Source organism: Bubalus kerabau, chromosome 7 (assembly GCF_029407905.1).
Source record: "Bubalus kerabau isolate K-KA32 ecotype Philippines breed swamp buffalo chromosome 7, PCC_UOA_SB_1v2, whole genome shotgun sequence".
NCBI classification, from domain to species: Eukaryota; Metazoa; Chordata; class Mammalia; order Artiodactyla; family Bovidae; genus Bubalus; species Bubalus kerabau.
The window spans coordinates 67,013,468-67,034,489 of record NC_073630.1 but is presented as its reverse complement, the minus strand read 5'-3'; the positions used below and the strand labels follow the sequence as shown (position 1 = coordinate 67,034,489).

Here is a 21,022-nt window from a genome sequence, read left to right as displayed (position 1 = left end):
GTTGGATGGCATCACTGACTCAATGGACATAGTTTGGGTGGACTCCAGGAGTTGGTGATGGACAGGGAGGCCTGGTATGCTGCAGTTCATGGGGTCGCAAAGAGTAGGACACTACTGAGCGACTTAACTGGACTAAGCGGGTGTTATGCTAACAGAAATAAATGAGACAGAGAAGTACAAATAGTGTATGATTTAATTTACATTTGGAATATTAAAAAAAAATGAATGAACAACAAAACAGAAACATAGTCATAGATAAGGTGAACAAATCGGTGTTTTCCAGGAGGCAGAGTTGGGGAAAGGAAAGATATAGATGAGGAGATTAAGAGGTACAAATTCCCAGTTGCAAAATATATGTCAAAGGTATGAAATGTACAGTGTGGGGAATATAGTCAATAATTCTATAATATCTTTATATGGTGACACATGATACATAGACTTACCGTGATGAACATTTTGAAATGTATAGGAATATTGAATCACTATGTTGTGTAACAGGATCTAACATAGTGCTGTAGATCAGTTACACTTCAAAAACAAACTAAAAAGTGTGGACAAAATAAAGTTATGCATTTTCTGTTAAGTGAACATCTGAACCTAATTTGTCTCTTGATTAGGAGTTTACCTTGCCAATGTAGCTTAAGAATTAGGAGGGATGAGAAATAAAATGTATGTTTATTAATTCTTGTTAATATCTATACCTATTCTAAGTTCTTTTTTTGAGAAAAAGGTGCTTTCGAGACCATAGAAAATTCAGATTTCCACCTCCATTTTTTTTTCATGGAGTTCAAAGTCTACAGTGGGAGATATTCTAAAGTGCCTCATGCATTTTAAACACTTCATGTTATGGAATACCATAAAATAGCCTGTGGGCTTCACTGGAGCACCCATTGTGTGCCTCCTCTAGACCCCTGCCTGGCACGTCGTGGTGCTCAGTAAAATTCTCTTGGCTAAAGTGATCAGTGCCTTCTTCAAAGAAGTCTTCCTTGAGCTTCCATCTTACACTACAAACAAGAGTAATCCATTTCCAGCATACATATATTGCATTCTGCTGTGCTGTGGAGCCTGCATTTGTGTGTGTGTATTTTGGGGAGTATTTTTCCATGGATAATTATTAATACCATTAAGAACAATAACTGTATATAATTTATTTAGTTAACACATGGACTTCATACGGCATCACTGATTCAATGGACATGAACCTGGGCAAACTCTGGGAGATGGTAAGGGACGGGGAGGCCTGGAGTGCTGCAGACCATAGGGTTGCAAAGAGTTGGACACGACTTGGTGTCTGAACAAATGGACTTCATGTACCTCTGTGTTCTTCCTGGCCTATCTCAGTGAGCATTGTTCCCCAGTGAATCAAAACAGAACGAACCATTTGCTTTAATGGTATGTGGTATCTCGGTACTGTCTTCCTCTTGGATGTTACTACTTTTCTGCCTAGATATCTCTATTTAATGCTCTATCCCCTGCCTATTAACAGGTAATGATTTCTCATTACTCATTAATTCTTAAACATAAATTGGCTTTCCCAGCTACTTGCAGTTTAATCCTTTAGTCATCATTGGGAATGAAAATCTTAGATTCCTCTGTGGAGATTTCTGGTTAAAATAACACACAAGTTTGGTAAACAAGTAAAAACCATTTGTTTATAGTCTACATTTTACTAGGCTAGTGGGCATTATGCTAGCTTGGGATTACATTCCGCCATTAAGGTAATTAGATAAACAGATGCTGTACTTCCTTTACCACTCTGACTGCCATTTAAATACATACATACAAACCATTCATTCAGCAAACAAATCTCCAGAGATGGACCTGTACATTTGTACATTAAAAAAATTACAATGATGTACTCTCATTGTTGAGAATTACTGTACTAGACCTTTTTGTATGGTGCGTATATGTGGATGTGTGTGGGGTGTGTGTGTGTGTGTGTGTTTGTTACTCAGTCATGTCCGACTCTGCAACCCCATGAACTGTAACCTGCCAGCTCTTCTGTCCATTGAATTCTCCTGGCAAGAATATTGGAGTGGGTTGCCATTCCTTTTTCTGGGGAATCATCCCGATCCAGGGATCGAACCCAAGTGTCTTGTCTTTGTAGGTGGATTCTTTACCACTGAGCCACCAGGGCAGCCTTCCAAAAGGTTCTAAAGTTTTTTTAAAATCTTTACTCCCTTTCAACTAAATGTCTAGCATCATTGGGTTTTCTTCTAATTTTAAATAGGGAAATTGGTGATAGCTGGTGGGCTGCAGTCTATGGGGTTGCACAGAGTTGGACACGACTGAAGTGACTTAGCAGCAGCAGCAGCAGCAGTACATAGTGGGTGCTCTTATGAAAAGTATTTTTATTGTTTGTTTCCTCACCCTTCTAAGTAATATAGACTATTCATATTGGTTATTAATTCATATATATTAGACTGAAGAAACCCTCAGAATCTTAACTGCATGTTGAAATCACCTGAATCTATTAAATGACCCAATGATCAGGTAGCATCGAGCAGGACATCTGGGGTTAAGATCAAGGCATCAATAATCCATGCTTTCCAGGTAATTCCATATGTGGCTAAGGTTGAAACCTTATGAATCTGACCAGTTATTCTCAACTCTGGCTGCACAGTAGAATCCCCTATGCAATTGTTTAAAATACTGATGCCTTTCATTTCAATTATGGTTCAGATAACTTGTGCATAAATGTTGAATACAAGAGAAAAACATTTGGGTAACTTATATTTCTGAATGATTGGACTCCAGTTAAATCAAGGTTTTATTATAGTTCTGAGTATGTGGTGATGTTCAATAAATGTTAGATGGAGATCCTAATCCCACAGCAGAGTCAAGGAGAATAAAACATGCTCCCTCTTGGAAATAAACTGTTTGTGTATTTGAAATAATTATCTTGGCAAACTATCATTTTCTGAAAGTTGTCCTCCTAGGTAATTTACCTCAAATGGTAAGCCTTGTACTTTAAGAGAACACTATATTTCAACTATATTTTTCAGCATAATATTAGGTACCTATATATCTTATAGTACTTTCATGATTCTCTCCAAGAAAGTGGACAGGAAACAAGATTAAGAGATGGAGGATAAGATTTAAACCAGTTTCCCTCTTGGAAGCATAAATGATGCTATTGCACTTCTGGGCCTGGAGAATACTGTTACTTTGTAAAATAGAGCCATGGTACTTTCTGCGTTATGATGGTGAATTATTTATATATGCAAAGGACGACTAATGCCATTAGCTAAAACGGAAATGAACTAACTGTTCAATAAAACAGTTATGGGACTAACAAAATATTTATATGTGATATCTTTTTCAGATTGCAGGAACTAGTAACTAAAAATAACAAAATCATTTTTTTTTTAGCGTGAAGTTATAGATGATCTGTTATGGGATAAATGCTTATCAAGCAAACCCCTCAAATTTAATTATTATCAATAATTAATCAGCACATTGCATGCTTCAGTGTGCATTAACTACACCAGGTGTTGGATTTAATTCCTCAAATATAAAGTAGGGAAGCAGACCACATTTTTCTTAAATGTTTGTGGTTGAAAATAAAAAAAAAATATATAAAGCTTATTTAATTTGACCTTCCCACTTCTTACTCAGTTTTTCTACTTCTTTTCTCCTTTTTAGGACCACCTCAGAAAATAGTGTCACCTAAACAAGAACACGAAGATAGGAAACATGACAAAGTCACGGATAAAGGAAGTGAGAGTGGGACTTCCTGTAATGAGCTCTCCACTTCCAGTTGCGACAGCCACTCAGAGGCGAGCACTCCCCAGGACAACCCACCCAGTGCCCAGCAGGCGACAGCTCACCAACCTAACACTTTAACTTTGGATCGTCCTTCCAAAAAAGCACCTGTGCAATGGATGCCCCCACCAGACAAACGTAGAAACAGTGAACTCTTTCAGACACTCATCAGCAAGTCCCGGGAAACCAATCTTTCCAAAAAGAAAGTCTGTGAGAAGCTAAGTGTGGAAGAAGAAATGAAAAAGTGTATTCAGGATTTTAAAAAAATCCACATTCCAGATTATTTTCCAGAGCGCAAACGCCAGTGGCAATCTGAACTGTTGCAGAAGTATGGGTTATAGTAACGATCACATTCCTGCAGTATTAATGACGTTCCGTGTTTACCGGTGTCACCACCTGACTGTACTAACAATGGTCAGTGTGATTCTTGCTGCTCTTCCTTTTCGTGAACAGTGGATGTGGGACAGTATTTTCTTTCATTCTTTCTGTTGTTGTTGTTTTTAGAAATATTTCAGAAAAGAAAACTAATAAATATTGAATCAAATGGTGTTCCTGATTCAAAAAATTTTGCAAGAATGAAAGTAAAATGTGCATGATCAAGAAGCTTAGAATCTTGATTTTTGAACTGTGGTCAACTGGCTATGTTTGTCATTTTGTAACTCACCAAAAACAAATCATCATATCACTCCAAATAAAGTGACAATATGGATGAAGCAACATCAAGTAAAATGTTATGTGATAGTTTTGGGACCCAAATCCAAAACTATTTAAATGTTAACACAATAAAACAAGTATTACTTTTGCATGAGCACAATATTACAAATAAATCACAAGACATAGGAAGATCTGTTTGTTGCTTGGAAAGAAATAATTATGAAAAAATAGCAAAAAAATATGGTTCAGACAAAGCCTATAAATGTAAGCTAAGAGATTGAATTTTATTTGTTCTGGATCTGTGATTTTTTTGTGTATGTGTATGGTGTTCTGTATGTTAAGATGGTGTAAATATGCCTTATGATCTTGTGTTATGGCACTGACATTCATCTATTAATGCTAGTTATGATTATTTCTGTGAAATGAGTCCTTACATCAGGCTGTCAAAATTGGCATAATGATGCTCTGAAAGATCTTACTCTCATGTTAATCACAATAATTGAGGGAAATGGTGAAGAGCTTTATGTATTTATTAAAAAAGGAAATATATATTAGAATTTCTTGATGTCTATTGACTCTTCTTTTAAAATATTCAGTTGTTACATTGTCTTAAGTTTTTCCTTTAAAATTCCAAACTGGAGAGTGATATGTTCAAACTTAATGTTGACAAGTTAGAAACTTATAATTCAAAATGGAGGTAGAGTCAAATTCAGATAGCTTTGGTATTGATTAATAAACCCTTAGCCTGCAAGAGAAAAAGATTTCATCTGAGGATGCACTAAAATTTTATTTTAGCTGACAACTGGATTGAAAGTCTCCCTAAATACAATTGGGAAGTTGCTGCTTGCAAATTATGGGACAGAAATGTCAACAGGAAGCTAAAAGTTCAGCCTGAATGACAAGAGCTTGCTTCCTGATTGCATATTTGAAAATAATCTTTCTTACTATAAGCCACACAATTTTTACCTCACCATGTCCACAGAAAAAAAATCTATAATATCCCAAAATTTTGCTAAAGAATAGGCACCAGGAGGACAAAAATATCTCTAATCATCAGAGCTCAATCTCCTCTGTGGTTAGTTGAAATAAAAGTTGAGCAGCACTTGTAGTACCATTTCTTCCAGGGTAATATTGGGAGATAAGCATTATTAACTCAAAATTTAAAATTGATGTTCATTTTTGGATTTAGTTTTAGATTTCTCACTCCTCTATTATATAAAATACCATCTACAGTGGAGTATTAAAGAAAACCCAAATGTATGATTTGCCTTGAATAACCTATCAGGTTTTAGTGAAAGAGCTACTCTTAAATTCTGCATTTCATTTTGGGAAGCTTGGCAGTCCCACCCACTAAGTTGGCTAAGTGTAGCTGCAACACACTGGTAAAATGGACAGAGCTTGTGATTAGGTTGCTACTGTTTCCATCTCTACCCATCTCTACCACTACCACTAATGTGACCTAAGGGATAACAGGGATATTAATAACATGATAGAGAAGATTTAAATGAGGTAATTGAAGTTAAGCATCACCACCACTCCTGGAGATGGAGGGGAAAAACAGGTAGTGGGCTTACCAGAATTTTTGGAACCAGTACTGTCAGATGGAAAATTTCAAATAGGAATAAGCTGTTCAATAAGAACTATAGTCTCTAAGGAGTCATGGTCACTTTCAAAGATGCCTCCCAAAGCAAAGACAAAGGAGATAGGTTATCCTAGCTTCTCACATTTCAATTCCCACCAACACTTTCCATTTTCCCAACATGAGTAGAAGCAGTTGGTAAATGAGCTTTGGAAATGCAATTCAGTAAAGGTGATCCCACTGTGATAGAAAGCCCAGCACTGAAGGGCAGGGAGTAGATTTGAAGAATACCTCCCACCCTCCTCTATTATTTCCAACACAAAATTTCAAATAGAACTGCAGGGGTAAGAATCTGGTAAATAACTATTTCAGATCTTTGTATCTCTACCACAAGAGAAGTGATTCCCATAAGATTGCCTACCCTTAAAGTCCTTCTTAGAAAATTAGAACCTATTTCTTCAATAGTCTATTGAGCACTTACCATACACCAAGCATTTGGCTCAAAGGTTAACAACATACTCAAGAAATACAAATTACTAGCCATTGCCCTTGGGAAGAAGCTTATGGTCTGATTCTCCCATACTATTATGCTTTCACCAGAGACTAGTTCCTGTCTCGTCCCAGAGACTAGTTCCTGTCTTGTCCCAATTGGCGCTACAAGAGGATCAAGGGAGGAAGCTAGAATGAGAACTCTTCTTTGAAAAAAAGGAGACTCCAAAATTTAAAGATGGCTTAGACTAAAACTGCTATATAAAACTTTACCAAAATATCAGTAGATAAAATCTAGAAGGTTGCCAAAAATCAGAAAAGCTGGAAGCAGGCATTGAATTTAAATATTTTTAGGGAATAAATGCATTTTGATGCTCATATGATGAACCTTTGATGCTCAAATGGTATCAAAAAATACTGTTTGGTATACAGGATTTGCTTAACTTGTGACCTGATGTTTCATTATTAAAATAAATGGGAAACATGTTGAGTATTAACTGAGATGAGAGAAGAAAATAAAAGTGAAATTGTGAGATTTTCAATTTTGAGTTGATATGCTTGCCCTATGTTTTTCACTCAGTATACCCAAAAACCATAGACATTATATGTTAACACTCTTAAGAGACTCTGAAAGGCTAATAAAAAAAGGAAAGCTGACTAGAGGTGTTAGGACCCAAAGAACAACATGTTGTTGGAGATTCTTGGGTTTTCTTTTTGCCTATTTATAGCTGAAGAAGCTGGTAACACAGAAAAACTAACAGGTGCGGAAAAAAACAAGCATCAACAAAACCCTGCTTTCTCTAACCAAAAGGCCAGAGAAGGTGCAGCCTAGCAATTAGATAATAACTGCTGTGCTGTGTTAGGTTGGTGAACACAATTTTATTGCATAATCATTTTAAGCCTTGGTTTACAGCAAAATTGAGAGGAAGGTACTGAACTTTCCCATGTATTCCTTATCCTCCAATATGAATAGCTTCCTCCAATATCAACATCCCCCACCAGAGTGGTGCATTGTTATAATTGATGAACATACATTGATGCATCGTTGTCGCCCAAAGTCCATAGTTTACATTATTGTTCACTCTTGATATTTACATTCTGTGAGCTCGGATAAATGCATAATGACACACATCCATCATTACAGTACCAGAGAGAGTATTTTCTCTTCACTCTAATCCTTCATGCTCTGCTTATTCATTTTTCACCCCTCACTCAACCACTGGAAACTGCTGTTCTTTTTACATGTGCATGGTGTTATCTTTTTCAGAAGATTATATAGTTGGAATCATGCTATACATAGTCTTCCCAGATTGGCTTCTTTTACTTCAGTTCAGTCACTCAGTCGTGTCTGACTCTTTGCAACCCCATGAATCACAGCACGCCAGGCCTCACTGTCCATCACCAACTCCTGGAGTACACCCAAACCCATGTCCATTGAGTCAGTGATGCCATCCAGCCATCTCATCCTCTGTCATCCCCTTCTCCTGCCCCCAATCCCTCCTAGCATCAGAGTCTTTTCCAATGAGTCAACTCTTCACATGAGGTGGCCAAAGTACTGGAGTTTCAGCTTTAGCATCATTCCCTCCAAAGAAATCCCAGGGCTGATCTCCTTCAGAATGGACAGGTTGGATCTCCTTGCAGTCCAAGGGACTCTCAAGAGTCTTCTCCAACACTGCAGTTCAAAAGCATCAATTCTTTGGCACTCAGCCTTCTTCACAGTCCAACTTTCACATCCATACATGACTACTGGAAAAACCATAGCCTTGACTAGATGGACCTTTGTTGGCAAAGTAATGTCTCTGTTTTTGAATACACTATCCAGGTTGGTCATAACTTGGTATGGTCAGATTCATTTTTTGCATGTGGACATCTAGTTGTTTTAGGAGCATTTGCTCCATTGTGTTGCCTTTTCTTCTTTGTCAGAGATCAATTGACTATTTTTATATGGGTCTGTTTAGGGGAATCTATATTTTATTTAATTGATATTTTGCTTTTTTTTTTTTTTACGAAGATCACATTTTCTTAATTACTGTAGCCTCTGTGCTAAATCTTGAAGATGGACAGCCTCAGTCCTCTAACATTGTTATTCTCTGTTAGTATTGTATTGGCTATTTTGAGTCTTTTTCCTCTTCCTATAAACTTTATAACCAGTTTGTTTATATCTGCAAAAATGCTTACTGAGATTTTTATTGAAATTGCATTGATTCTATAGATCAAGTTGAGAAGTGACATCTTGAGAATATTGAGTCTTACTATTAATGGACATGGAATATATCTCCATTTATTTTTTTAGTAGATTCAATTCATCAGAGTTTTGTAGTTTTCTTTTTTTTTTTAATTTTATTTTATTTTTAGACTTTACATAACTGTATTAGTTTTGTAGTTTTCTTTATACAGAGCTTGTATATATTTGTTAGGTTTATACCTAAGCATTTCATTTTAGGGAGTACTAATGTTAATGATAGTGTGTTTTTAATTTCAAATTCCACTGTTTGTTGATGATATGATACAACCCCCTACTTTTTGAAGAATAAAGTCTAAAAACTTTAGTATCACATTACAGGTCCTCAATAAAGTGGCTCCATATCAATTTACCTTTGTCTGGCAAAAGACCACTTCCAAAACTTAGTGGCTTAAAAACAGCAACAGTTTATCAGCTTATGATTCCAAGAATTGCCAGTTTGGACTGAAATCAGCTGGGCTGTTCTCCCACTGATCTCACCTGGACAATTGACTGATAACTAGTCAGGAATCAAATAATCTGTAATAGTCTCATTCCATATTTGGCACTGACAGGTTTCATCACGTTGTCTTAGTCTTCTAACTCTCCTCTCCAGGAATCTAGCTCAAATTTGTTCACATGGTGATTCTATAAATGTCAGACAAGAAGTTGCAGGGATCTGGAGCCCTGGCTCCAAACTCATACAACATCACTTATCCTGCCTTCTTTTGGTCAAAGCAAGTTATTTTGAATGCAAGCGATACGGAAATACACTCCTCTTAGGAGTATATACCTTTTCATGGAAGAAACAAGGAATCTGTGACCATTTGTAATCTACTATAAAAGCAATCCATCTTTTTCAGATTCACAGCTAGAAGCAAACTGCACACCATTTACTAGTTATTTAAAAGTAAAAGACTTTAAATAAATCTTTTACTTATATTTACATAATAAAATTATTTAAATATTTTATTAATATTTAATTAGAATAAGTCTTTTAAATGAAATAAGTTAAGAGGCTCTATCTGCACCCTGAAGTCACCTTCCCCCACAAAATACACAAAAACTTTTTCATTCACATTTGAAGTCTTTCCCATACTGCACATTTTAATTTAAATAGCACCTACTCTCCAAAGTTTTTTTAATCCCTCAATAGAGAATTACTAATCATTCTATTCTCAGAAATATAAAATGACTTTAAAAACATTTTCTCTTGCTCTACGTATTGTGTTTTATGGTATATAAGAGTAATGATAGACATTTGTGTTTTCCATTGATTTGAAGGATTTTTTTTTTTTTTAACATAGGTTAAGATCTTATTTTTCTTTCTATGAGGAGAAACAATAACTAGACAACTTCTGGCACACAGTAGGTATGAATGATTTTGGCAAAAGAGTAAACATTCTTTTTAATGTAATAATCTCCTAAACAATCTTCGATAGATACTCTCCCTGTCTAACTAGGCTTGCTAAAACTCCTTTACGTTTTCAGGCCAAATCCACTCATTAGTCCTACATTTGTGATCCCTCATGAGAGGTTAGTCAAAGATTAATTTAAAAATATTTCATCAGATCAGTTCAGGCATTCAGTTATGTCCAACTCTCCACGACCCCATGAACCGCAGCACGGTAGGCCTCCCTGTCCATCACCAACTCCCGGAGTCTACCCAAATCCATGTCCATCGAGTCAGTGATGCCATCCAACCATCTCATCCTGTGTTATCCCCTTCTCTTCTTGCCCTCAATCTTTCCCAGCATCAGGGTCTTTTCAAATGAGTCAGCTCTTCGCATGAGGTGGCCAAAGTATTGGAGTTTCAGCTTTAGCATCAGTCCTTCCAATGAACACAAGGACGGATCTCCTTTAGGATGGACTGGTTGGATCTCCTTGCAGTCCAAGGGACTCTCAAGAGTCTTCTCCAACAAAAGGATCAATTGATCAAGAGGATCAATTCTTCAGCACAGCTTTCTTTATAGTCCAACTCTTACATCCATACATGACCACTAGAAAAACCATAGCCTTGACTAGACCGACATTTGTTGGCAAAGTAATGTCTCTGCTTTTGAATATGCTGTCTAGGTTGGTCATAACTTTCCTTCCAAGGAGCAAGTGTCTGAATTTCATGGCTGCAATCACCATCTGCAGTGTTTTTGGAGCCCCCCAAAAAAATCTGACACTGTTTCCACTGTTTCCCCATCTATTTCCCATGAAGTGATGGGACCAGATGCCATGATCTTCGTTTTCTGAATGTTGAGCTTTAAGCCAACTTTTGCACTCTCCTCTTTCACTTTCATCAAGAGGCTCTTTAATTCCTCTTCACTTTCTGCCATAAGGGTGATGTCATCTGCATATCTGAGGTTATTGATATTTCTCCTGGCAATCTTGATTCCAGCTTGTGCTTCTTCCAGCCCAGCGTTTCTCATGGTGTACTTTGCATATAAGTTAAATAAGCAGGGTGACAATATACAGCCTTGACGTACTCCTTTTCCTATTTGGAACCAGTCTGTTGTTCCATGTCCAGTTCTAACTGTTGCTTCCTGACCTGTATACAGGTTTCTCAAGAGGCAGGTCAGGTGGTCTGGTATTCCCATCTCTTTACAATTTTGATAAGTATGTTTTAAGCATCTTCAGCTAGAGATCTAGTCACCACTGATTGGCATAAAGTAAACATAACCTGTGACCTTGTATGTTAATGATTTTAGTATAGGTTAGTTAAGCAAGGATTACCAGAAATAATTATGTTCAATGAGAAAAGATGCAATTTCGAAGATATGCTTATAAACCTTAAAAAATAAATCAACTCTTTTTCTCCCTTTCTATTTTATAGTCCACAAAGCATTCACTTTGAAGTGTAACATACAGAGGCTAAAAGAATCACACCACTACAGGGTTGAAAGTATCTTGTAAGTCATGTAAAATTCCTATATAAATGAATTCAAAGTAATTGAAGCCTACTTCAAGGGTGTCTACTATGGGCAAAGCATTTTACCAAATGTATTAAAGATACAGCAGTGAGTAAGAAATAATAATAATGGATTTAATTTCAAACTTATCATAGAAGAGACAGTTTTATGGCAGAAATGGAATTTGAACTGGGACTTGCAAGGGAATTTGGATTTGTATATATGAGAATGTTGAAAAGAGGATTCTATAAGGAATGAGCAAAGTTTACATTTAAATATGTAAGCACACTGTGGTAGATGAAGAGTAGCATTGACGTATACACTATCACGTGTAAAATTCCTAGCTGTTGTATCCAACTCATTGGAAAAGACTCTGGTGCTGGGAAAAATCGAGGGCAGGAGAAGAGGGCAACAGAGGATGAGATGGTTGGATAGCATCACTGACCCGATGGACATGAGTTTGAGCAAACTCGGTGGTAAAAGACAGGGAAGCCTGGCGTGCTGCAGTCCATTGGATCACAAGGAGGCAAACACGACTTAGGCAACTGAACAGCAACAACAACAATGTGTAAAATAGATAGCTAGTGGGAAGCTGCTATATAACACAGAGAGGACAGCTCGGCACTCTGGATGACCTAGAAGGGTGGGATAGGGTAGGGGGAGGCTCAAGAGAGAAGGGACATATGTATAATATCAGTTCAGTTCAGTTCAGTTCAGTCGCTCAGTCGTGTCTGACTCTTTGCGACCCCGTGAATCACAGCACGCCAGGCCTCCCTGTCCATCAACTCCTGGAGTTCACCCAGACTCACGTCCATTGAGTCAGTGATGCCATCCAGCCATCTCATCCTCTGTCGTCCCCTTCTCCTCCTGTCCCCAATCCCTCCCAGCATCAGAGTCTTTTCCAATGAGTCAACTCTTCACATGAGGTGGCCAAAGTACTGGAGTTTCAGCTTTAGCATCATTCCTTCCAAAGAAATCCCAGGGCCGATCTCCTTCAGAATGGACTGGTTGGATCTCCTTGCAGTCCAAGGGACTCTCAAGAGTCTTCTCCAACACCACAGTTCAAAAGCATCAGTTCTTCGGCGCTCAGCCTTCTTCACAGTCCAACTCTCACATCCATACATGACCACAGGAAAAACCATAGCCTTGACTAGACGAACCTTTGTTGGCAAAGGAATGTCTCTGCTTTTGAATATGCTATCTAGGTTGGTCATAACTTTCCTTCCAAGGAGTATGCATCTTTTAATTTCATGGCTACAGTCACCATCTGCAGCGATTTTGGAGCCCAGAAAAATAAAGTCTGACACTGTTTCCCCATCTATTTGCCATGAAGTGATGCGACCGGATGCCATGATCTTCGTTTCTGAATGTTGAGCTTTAAGCCAACTTTTTCATTCTCCACTTTCACTTTCATCAAGAGGCTTTTGAGTTCCTCTTCACTTTCTGCCATAAGAGTGGTGTCATCTGCATCTCTGAGGTTATTGACATTTCTCCCGGCAATCTTGATTCCAGCTTGTACTTTCATAGTCATGTTTGGCAGAAACCAATACAATGTTGTAAAACAATTATCCTCCAATTTAAAAGTAGTGAAAGTGTTAGTCAATCAGTCATGTCTGACTCTTTGTGACCCCATGGACTATATAGCCTGCCAGACTCCTCTGTCCATGGAATTCTCCAGGCAAGATATTGGAGTGTGTAGCCATTGCCTTCTCCAGGTAATCTCCCCAACCCAGGGATCAAACCTGGGTCTCCTGCATTGCTGGCACATGCTTTACCATCTGAGCCACCAGGGAAGGCCAATTTTAAAAATGGTATTAGAAAAAAATATTATTGTATGTACTTCTGAATATAATTTTAAAATGAATATATCATTCTTATGTTGAAGAATATATTAATGAAGAATATTTTAATAGTAACCTTCATGCATGCATGCTCAGTCACTTCAGTTGTGTTCAACTCTTTGTGACCCTATGAGCTGTAGCCTACCAGGCCCCTCTGCCCATAGGATTATCCAGGGAAGAATACTGGAACAGTTTGCCATGCCCTCCTCCAGGGGATCTTCCCAACCCAGGGATCGAATCCACGTCTCCTGAGTCTCCTACATTGCAGGCAGATTCTTACCCACTGAACCACCTGGGAAGCCCTTCTAGATTATATTCTCATGAATAAATTCTTCCTAGATCCACCCAGTCTCTTTTTCCCTCAGTCCACTAAGGTAGAGGGAAATTATGTTTTCTCTAAAATGCTGCTAAGAGACCAAATGGGAACTGATTAGTAAAAACTCATGAAAAGAAACAAATGAGAACTTAGACCAATAAAATATTTTTTATCTGGGAGGAGTATTTTAATACTAATGCTGTTTAGAATTGCAGTTGCATGGTAATAATAAAAAGTAGATTAATTTATAGTCATTTTTATTGGCATTTAAAAATTATCTACTTTTATTGCCTACACCTGGGGCAAATTGCTCCCATCACCTTTATTTTATATTCATTGCAGTTCAATGTAGAAGACAGACTAGAAATTATGGTGTAGTTTAACATGCACTGCGCTAAGGGTATAAAGGACTATCTCTACTGCAACTACAGGTTCACACTTTCATCATTTTCCACTTCAGCTACAGGAATAAGGACTTCACTGGTCTGCCTTCAGTCCTTTCCCTGTCAGCCCGTCCTTCATACTTTTAGAAAGGTGATCTTACTACAACACAAATTTTTCATATTCTGTTGCTTAAGTCTGTTCATCTCACTGTTAAGAAAAATAAAATTGCATGATTAATAAAGTCCATTTTCTGTATCTTATCCAGTTTAATCTTTTCCAACAGGTATAATGCGCACACACACAGACCCTACTTTTCCATCTATTTATAATTCTAAGTCCCAAGAAGAATTTGCAGCTTCTTTCTTTGTGCTCATCGTTGTAATATTTATTTAAGTCAGGGACAAAATTTGCTGATATGTGTTAATGTTCCTTCCTCTACCTCCTCCAAACTAAAGATGAAGTTTTGCCAGCTCAGTCCTCACCTATTTGGCGATATAAAATAAAAATAAGTTGAGAATACAAGAAACATAGTACACAATCCATTCTGTGGAGGTCTGCCCCACAGATGAGAGGCCTTGCCCCAAGGTTACAGAAGCAGAGCCCAGAACTAAGTTCACCTCTAAAGCTGACTGAGCCCCTGTGTAACCATTGCCCAAAGCCTCCCTGATCATCACCAGCAAGCTTTCTGACCCCAAATTAGGGGTCCACCCCAGCAGTCACCCTGATAGTGTTGGTCAACTCGTTGTGACCCTATGAATTGTAGCCCACCAGGGTCCTCAGTCCATGGAATTCTCCAGGCAAGAATAATGGAGTAGGTAGCCATTTCTTTCTCCAAAGGATCTTCCCAACCCAGGGATCAAACCCATGTCTCCTGTGTTGGAAATGGATTTTTCACTGTTTGAGCCACCAGGGAAGCCTTATATTCACCCTATAGTACTCTAACCAATCACATAAAGCCACCCTTCCAGCAGGATTTTTTTTTTTTTTTTTTTGTCTTGAGGCTATAAAAATTTTCTACTAAACCACAAAAAGCATTGACTCTCCCTGACCTGTCAGGAGGTGCCCACATTATCTCTGCTTTTCATTCTTAATAAACTCATTCCTTTCTCCTACTCTGTGTCTGGAAATTCTTTTCCAACCCATGCTCTGACTGCCACAATACATTTCTACCACATTTTCCTTTTTCCTCTTAGCTTTGTTTTCATGGCAGAATAAGTAAATAAAAAATAAAATGCTACCATTTTGCACACCTTAATGGATCTAAACAATAGTCATCCCTGACTACTTAAATTATTCATGAAAGGATAATGGGTGAATCAGGCTAATAATATCTGATCCCACTGTCAAATCATAACATCATGCTGAAGCACCACAGCACCATCTATGATGAGTTCTTACGAAAACCATTAGAACTGAATCTGACAGGTCTCTAGATCTAACTGCCAGTTTTCTGGGAAAATGGGGGATAAAGAAACCTTTTAATAAAATGTGGTACATATATACAATGGAATATTACTCAGTAATAAGAAAGAAGGAAATAAGACCAATTGCAGCAACATGGATGGACCTATAGATTATCATACAAGTGAAATAGGTCAGACAAAGAAAGACAAATACTATATGATATCACTCATATATGGAATATGTTTTAAAAAATGATACATTAAACTTATTTACAAAACAGAAACAGATATTGAAAACAAACTTATTGTAACCAAAGGGAAAATATGGGGTGGGCGGGATAAATAAGGAGTTTGAGATTAACATGAAAAAAGTGAAAGTGTTAGTCACTCAGTCAATTCTGACTCTTTGAGACCCCATGAACAGTAGCCTCCCAGGTTCCTCTGTCCTTGGGATTTCCCAGCCAAGGATACTGGAGTGGGTTGCCATTCCCTTCTCCAGAGGATCTTCCTTACCTGGGAGTTGAATCAGGGTCTCCCACATTGGAGGCAGTTTCTTTACCATTTAAGCCACCAGATGATCTATCTTATATATATATAGGATACATAACCAACAAAGATCTGTTGCACAGCACAGAGAACTCTACTCAGTATTTTGTGATAATCTATATGAGAAAATAATCTGAAAGAGAATGAATATATCTATATGTATAACTGAATCACTTTGCTGTACACTTAATACTAACATGGACTGTGGCTTACCAGACTCCTCCATACATGGACTTTTCTAGGCAGTAGTACTGGAGTGGGTTGCCATTTCCTTCTGCAATGATACTAACACAACATTGTAAATCAACTGTAACCCAATCAAATTAAAAAAAAACAAAAAACAAAAAACAGACAAGAGCTTTCAGCACTCTGAAGCTATAGAATCCATGACTAGGATCCAAGGATGTTGGATCTTACTGTTTTCTCAACCCTTCCACCCTTCCCCAAAGCCCCTCAATAAGATGGCTTGTTGTTGTTCAGTCACTATGTAGTATCTGACTCTGTGACCCCAGTGGACTGCAGCATGTCAGGCTCCTCTGTACTCCTCTATCTCCCAGAGTTTGCTCAAATTCATGTATTGAGTTGGTGATGCTATCTAACCATCTCATCTTCTGCTGCCCATGGTTTGACCACCCCCCCAAAAAAGATTATAAAATTATGTAGTTAGTAATTTTTAAAACAATGAAGATTTTACAATACAAATTAGTTGATTTTCAATAACATAATGGCAAGGGAAACAAAGATGAAGAGTGAAGAACCTGCAATCAGGGTTGCAATCAAGATACAACCTATACATCTATGTAGGGATATTATTTTTATCCTGACTGCAGTCAAACCAACTGTAGAAATCATCATCATCATCATCAAAGAGCTTTAAGAGAGATGTTTAGTGATAAATTGTCATAATTTGTAACAGTGATATTATGGCCATGTTGAAAATAGTCTTCATATCTTTTAGAGATGCTCTCTGAACTATTAAATGATAAAACAATAAGAAGCCCGAGTTTACCTTTAAAATAACACATTGTGAAGGAGCTGTGTGTTGCACTAGATGGAGCAAATTTGGATATGCTGATAATTGTTGAAGCAAATGACAGAACTCATGGCCTCTCTTCAATTTTGTATAAGATTTAAAATAAAATAATATTTTTAAAAATATTAATACATTTTGAGAAGTGGGAGAATGTTGACTCAGTGAATAACAGGAGGTGTGGCAAAGCTGAAAGCATTTATGAGGTTAGTGAACAAGAATTTTTAGTGACATCATTTTATCCGATTGTGTGACTCTGAAACAGTATTTGACTTCTTGGATGGGAGGTTAGGGTTGAAGTACAGAGAATTTTTGTATAAAAATAATTATCTATGTGTTTTTCTAATCCATTAGAATTTTTTGATGAATTACAGATAAGCAAGGGAGGTTAAAGTATTGGTGAGGATGTTAGTTAAAAGATTGAACTTACAAACTCAACTGGATTTAAAAAAATTAAGTGAATAAAAAATAAAGCAATAGATTGGGGAGTGAATAACTGAGTGATCTCTAGTCTAGAAATCTCATTAATCAAAGCATGATCTCAGAAAAAGTGGTTGTATATGCAATGTGGAGGGAATAGATAGTGTGGCCATAGAAAGCTATTCTTTTGATTTTAATAGTTTAGGTTTTAAAGAGAATTCAGAAGGGCCAAAAATCACTTGAATCTACTTATTCCAACTTTCTTGACTAAGTATTTGACTTCCATAGTGCAGACCTTACTTCATGATTCATTAATCACTCCCTCAGTGATATCTCATGCAAATAACCCATGTTATTGTTGTTCAGTCACTAAGTCACGTCTGACTCTTTGTGACCCAATGAACTGCAGCACACTAGTTCATCTTGTCCTTCACTATCTCCTAAAATTTGCTCAAACTCAGGTCCATTGAGTTGATAATGCCATCCAACCATCTCATCCTCTGTCATCACCCCCTTCTCCTCCTGCCCTCAATCTTTCCCAGCATCAGGGTCTTTTGCCGTGAGTTGGCTCTTCATATCAGGTGGCCAAAGTCTTGGGGCTCCAGCATCAGTCCTTCCAATGAGTATTCAGGACTGATTTCCTTTAGGATTGACTAGTTTAATCTCCTTGCTGTTCAAGGGACTCTCAAGAGTCTTCTCCAGCACTACAATCAAAAGCATGGTACCTGACTAGATTACTCTTCATAAAACACTGCTTTCATAATTCTACTCCTTCACTCAAAACTTCCAGTCTCTTTCCCCAGATCATTTCCAAAAGTCTTAGTCTGTCATTCCCAGCTCTCTCTTAACTGGCCATACTTGGTTCATTTCACCTTCCCAAACACTAACTCCCATCAGCTTCAGTTTCTATCAGACATATTGTCTTCCTGTTTTTTCTTTTCCATTCTCTTTATTCTTCAAACTTGAAATTCTCTTTTTCCCTAAGGCTTTTCGTACCAAGTTAATCATCCCATCAAAGTCCAGTTAATATATCATAGCAAATATTGTGTGTGTGTGTGCTCAGTCACTCAGTCATGTCCAGCTCTTTGTGACTCCATGGACTGTAGCCTGCCAGGCTCCTTCATCCATGGAATTTTCCAGCAAGATTACTGGAGCAGGTTGCCATTTGCTACTCCAGGAGACCTTCCCAACCCAGCAATAGCAAAATGTTGTAAAAGTGTTAAAAAGTCCACTGCATAGTAGCCATCTATAACATAGTGATCATAATAGTGCCTACTTTAAGGATTGTAGTCAGGACTTAATGTAAGGCATTTTAAACAATGCTTGCATTGCTCAAAAACTTTTAAAACCGTTTATAAAAAAGACCTTCTTGCCATGATGTATTCCTTCATTTGAATTCCTTTAGTAGAGATTTATAATTGTTATACTTCAAAATATTTCCACATACAGCCCTAAGTTCATTCTGTAATTAAATGAAAGAAGATTCATAATCTCTACTAGTCTTGTATTCATTACATTTAGGCTGTATTTTGCTCGGAAGCCCCTGTTTTGCACCATTAGCTACTTAATAAATGCTTATAGTTAATTGAATATCAAATATCTAAGTTAAATAAAATACGTGAATAAGTATACTAACAAATAGGGGAATGAATGAAAGAGATTAAACAAAGAAGCATGGATTTGTAAAGTGAAACCTCAGGAGAAATGAATTCTCTCAAATTCCCAGACTGTTCTACAGGATGCTAATTTTTCACTCAGGCTTCAACCTTAAGACTCCTGAGTTATGCCCCATCATTAATTATTTATCACCTTTCTGATTCAGAAAACCAAAGCATATCTATTTTTCATCAATATACGTCATTATAGCAGCTTCTTATTTGTTACCAAAGTTAGTTTGTTCTACAAACTTTTGAGGAGATATGCTATTTTACAGAGATTTCAATCAACTATACTTCTATTAAAATATCTATTCAGAAAACTAAAAAATATATAGTTAAACTTCATAGATCTCATCTATAAAGAGGAAAATTTTTAAACTCAGACATCAATCAGTGTTGATATTTTAGGAACTTATCATGTAAATATTTGCCCTAATTATCTAAGACTCAAATCCATCATATTAATGTGGTAAAACTGAATTATCTGAATGCAAATATACTTTGAGATCCTGTTAAGGAATATTTTTTGGGAGGGGAGGGTTGCTATTGTTCCAAAAGCAATATTTTCCCCTAAACTTTTATTTAATATTGTAATATCTGATTATTTTGAATGTGTACAAATATTGACATCAAAGTGAATTTTTTCTCTTTTCTTTAGTGAATGAGTTATCAGTTTTTAAATTGAGATATAATTCAATATCATAAAATTTATCCTTTTACAGTATACATTTCAGTAATCATAAGTATATTCACAAAGTGACAGAGCCCTCATTATTATCTAATTCAAGAACACTTTTCTCATCCCATAAAGAGAGTCCATACCCATTAGTAATCATTTCCTAGTGCCTTTCCCCCTCCTTGCCCTGCCAGCCACATGGCTAAGCTACTTTTTACTAATCTACTTTTAGTTTCCATGGATTTGCCCATTCTAGACATTTCACGTGTATGGAATCATATAATGTGTTGCTTTTTATATGGAGATCTTTTCATTTATCATAGGTTTTCATTTATCATTCATTTTTATTTTCAAAGTTTATGGATATTGCATCAGAAACAGTATTTCATTTTTCTTTTCAAGGCTGAATATGAATATAGAATATTTGTTTACCCATTCATCAATTAATGGTCATTGGGTTGTTTTTAATCTTTGGTTCTTATCAATAATGCTGCTATGAATATTTGCATACCAGTTTTTGAGTAAATATGTATTTTCAGTTCTCTTGGGTATATATTAAGGGATAGAATTACTGGATCATAAGATAACTCTATGTTTAACTTTTCAAGGAGCTCCCCAACTCTCACTCAAAATGGTTACACCAGTCTACATTCCTACCAGCAGTCTACAAAGGCTCTCATCGCCACACCCTTGACAACGCTTGTTATTATCTGTGCTTTTGATACACAGCCATCATACTAGCCATCCTAGTAGCTATAAAGTGGTATTCTATTGTGGCTGCACTTATCATTTCCCTAATAACTAATGATGTTGGATACCTTTTTATTTTGAGCTTGTTGGACATTTGTGTATCTTCTTTAGGGAAAACACTCAAGTTCTTATTTTTAAATTGGATTATTTGTCTTTTTATTGTTAGCTTGTAAGTTTTTAAAATATGTTCTGGATACTAAATCCTTATCAGATAAAGGACTTGTAAGTCCCCCAAGGTTTGTACCAATATGTCTCCTAGTCATTGTTAAGGGACTTCTGTGCATGTTAGGGCATGTCTTCAACACAGAGACAGATTCTTACTCCATTTTGGCCTTCATTTTCTGCCTTCATCTGGCCTGAAAGTCAGCCAGTAGTGAGAGATTAAGACAG

At 37.0% G+C, this 21,022-nt stretch overlaps 1 protein-coding gene across 1 annotated transcript in view; it reads left to right on the top strand.

Annotated features, from left to right (window-relative positions):
- Positions 1-4,983, top strand: part of KCTD8 (potassium channel tetramerization domain containing 8) — a 268,714-nt gene extending 263,731 nt beyond the window's left edge. The window contains exon 2 of the mRNA XM_055588443.1: positions 3,646-4,983. Within this exon, the coding sequence (XP_055444418.1) occupies positions 3,646-4,106 (461 nt within the window). The 3' untranslated portion in view covers positions 4,107-4,983. The remainder of the gene's footprint in view (positions 1-3,645) is intronic.
- Positions 4,984-21,022: the final 16,039 nt, after the last annotated feature.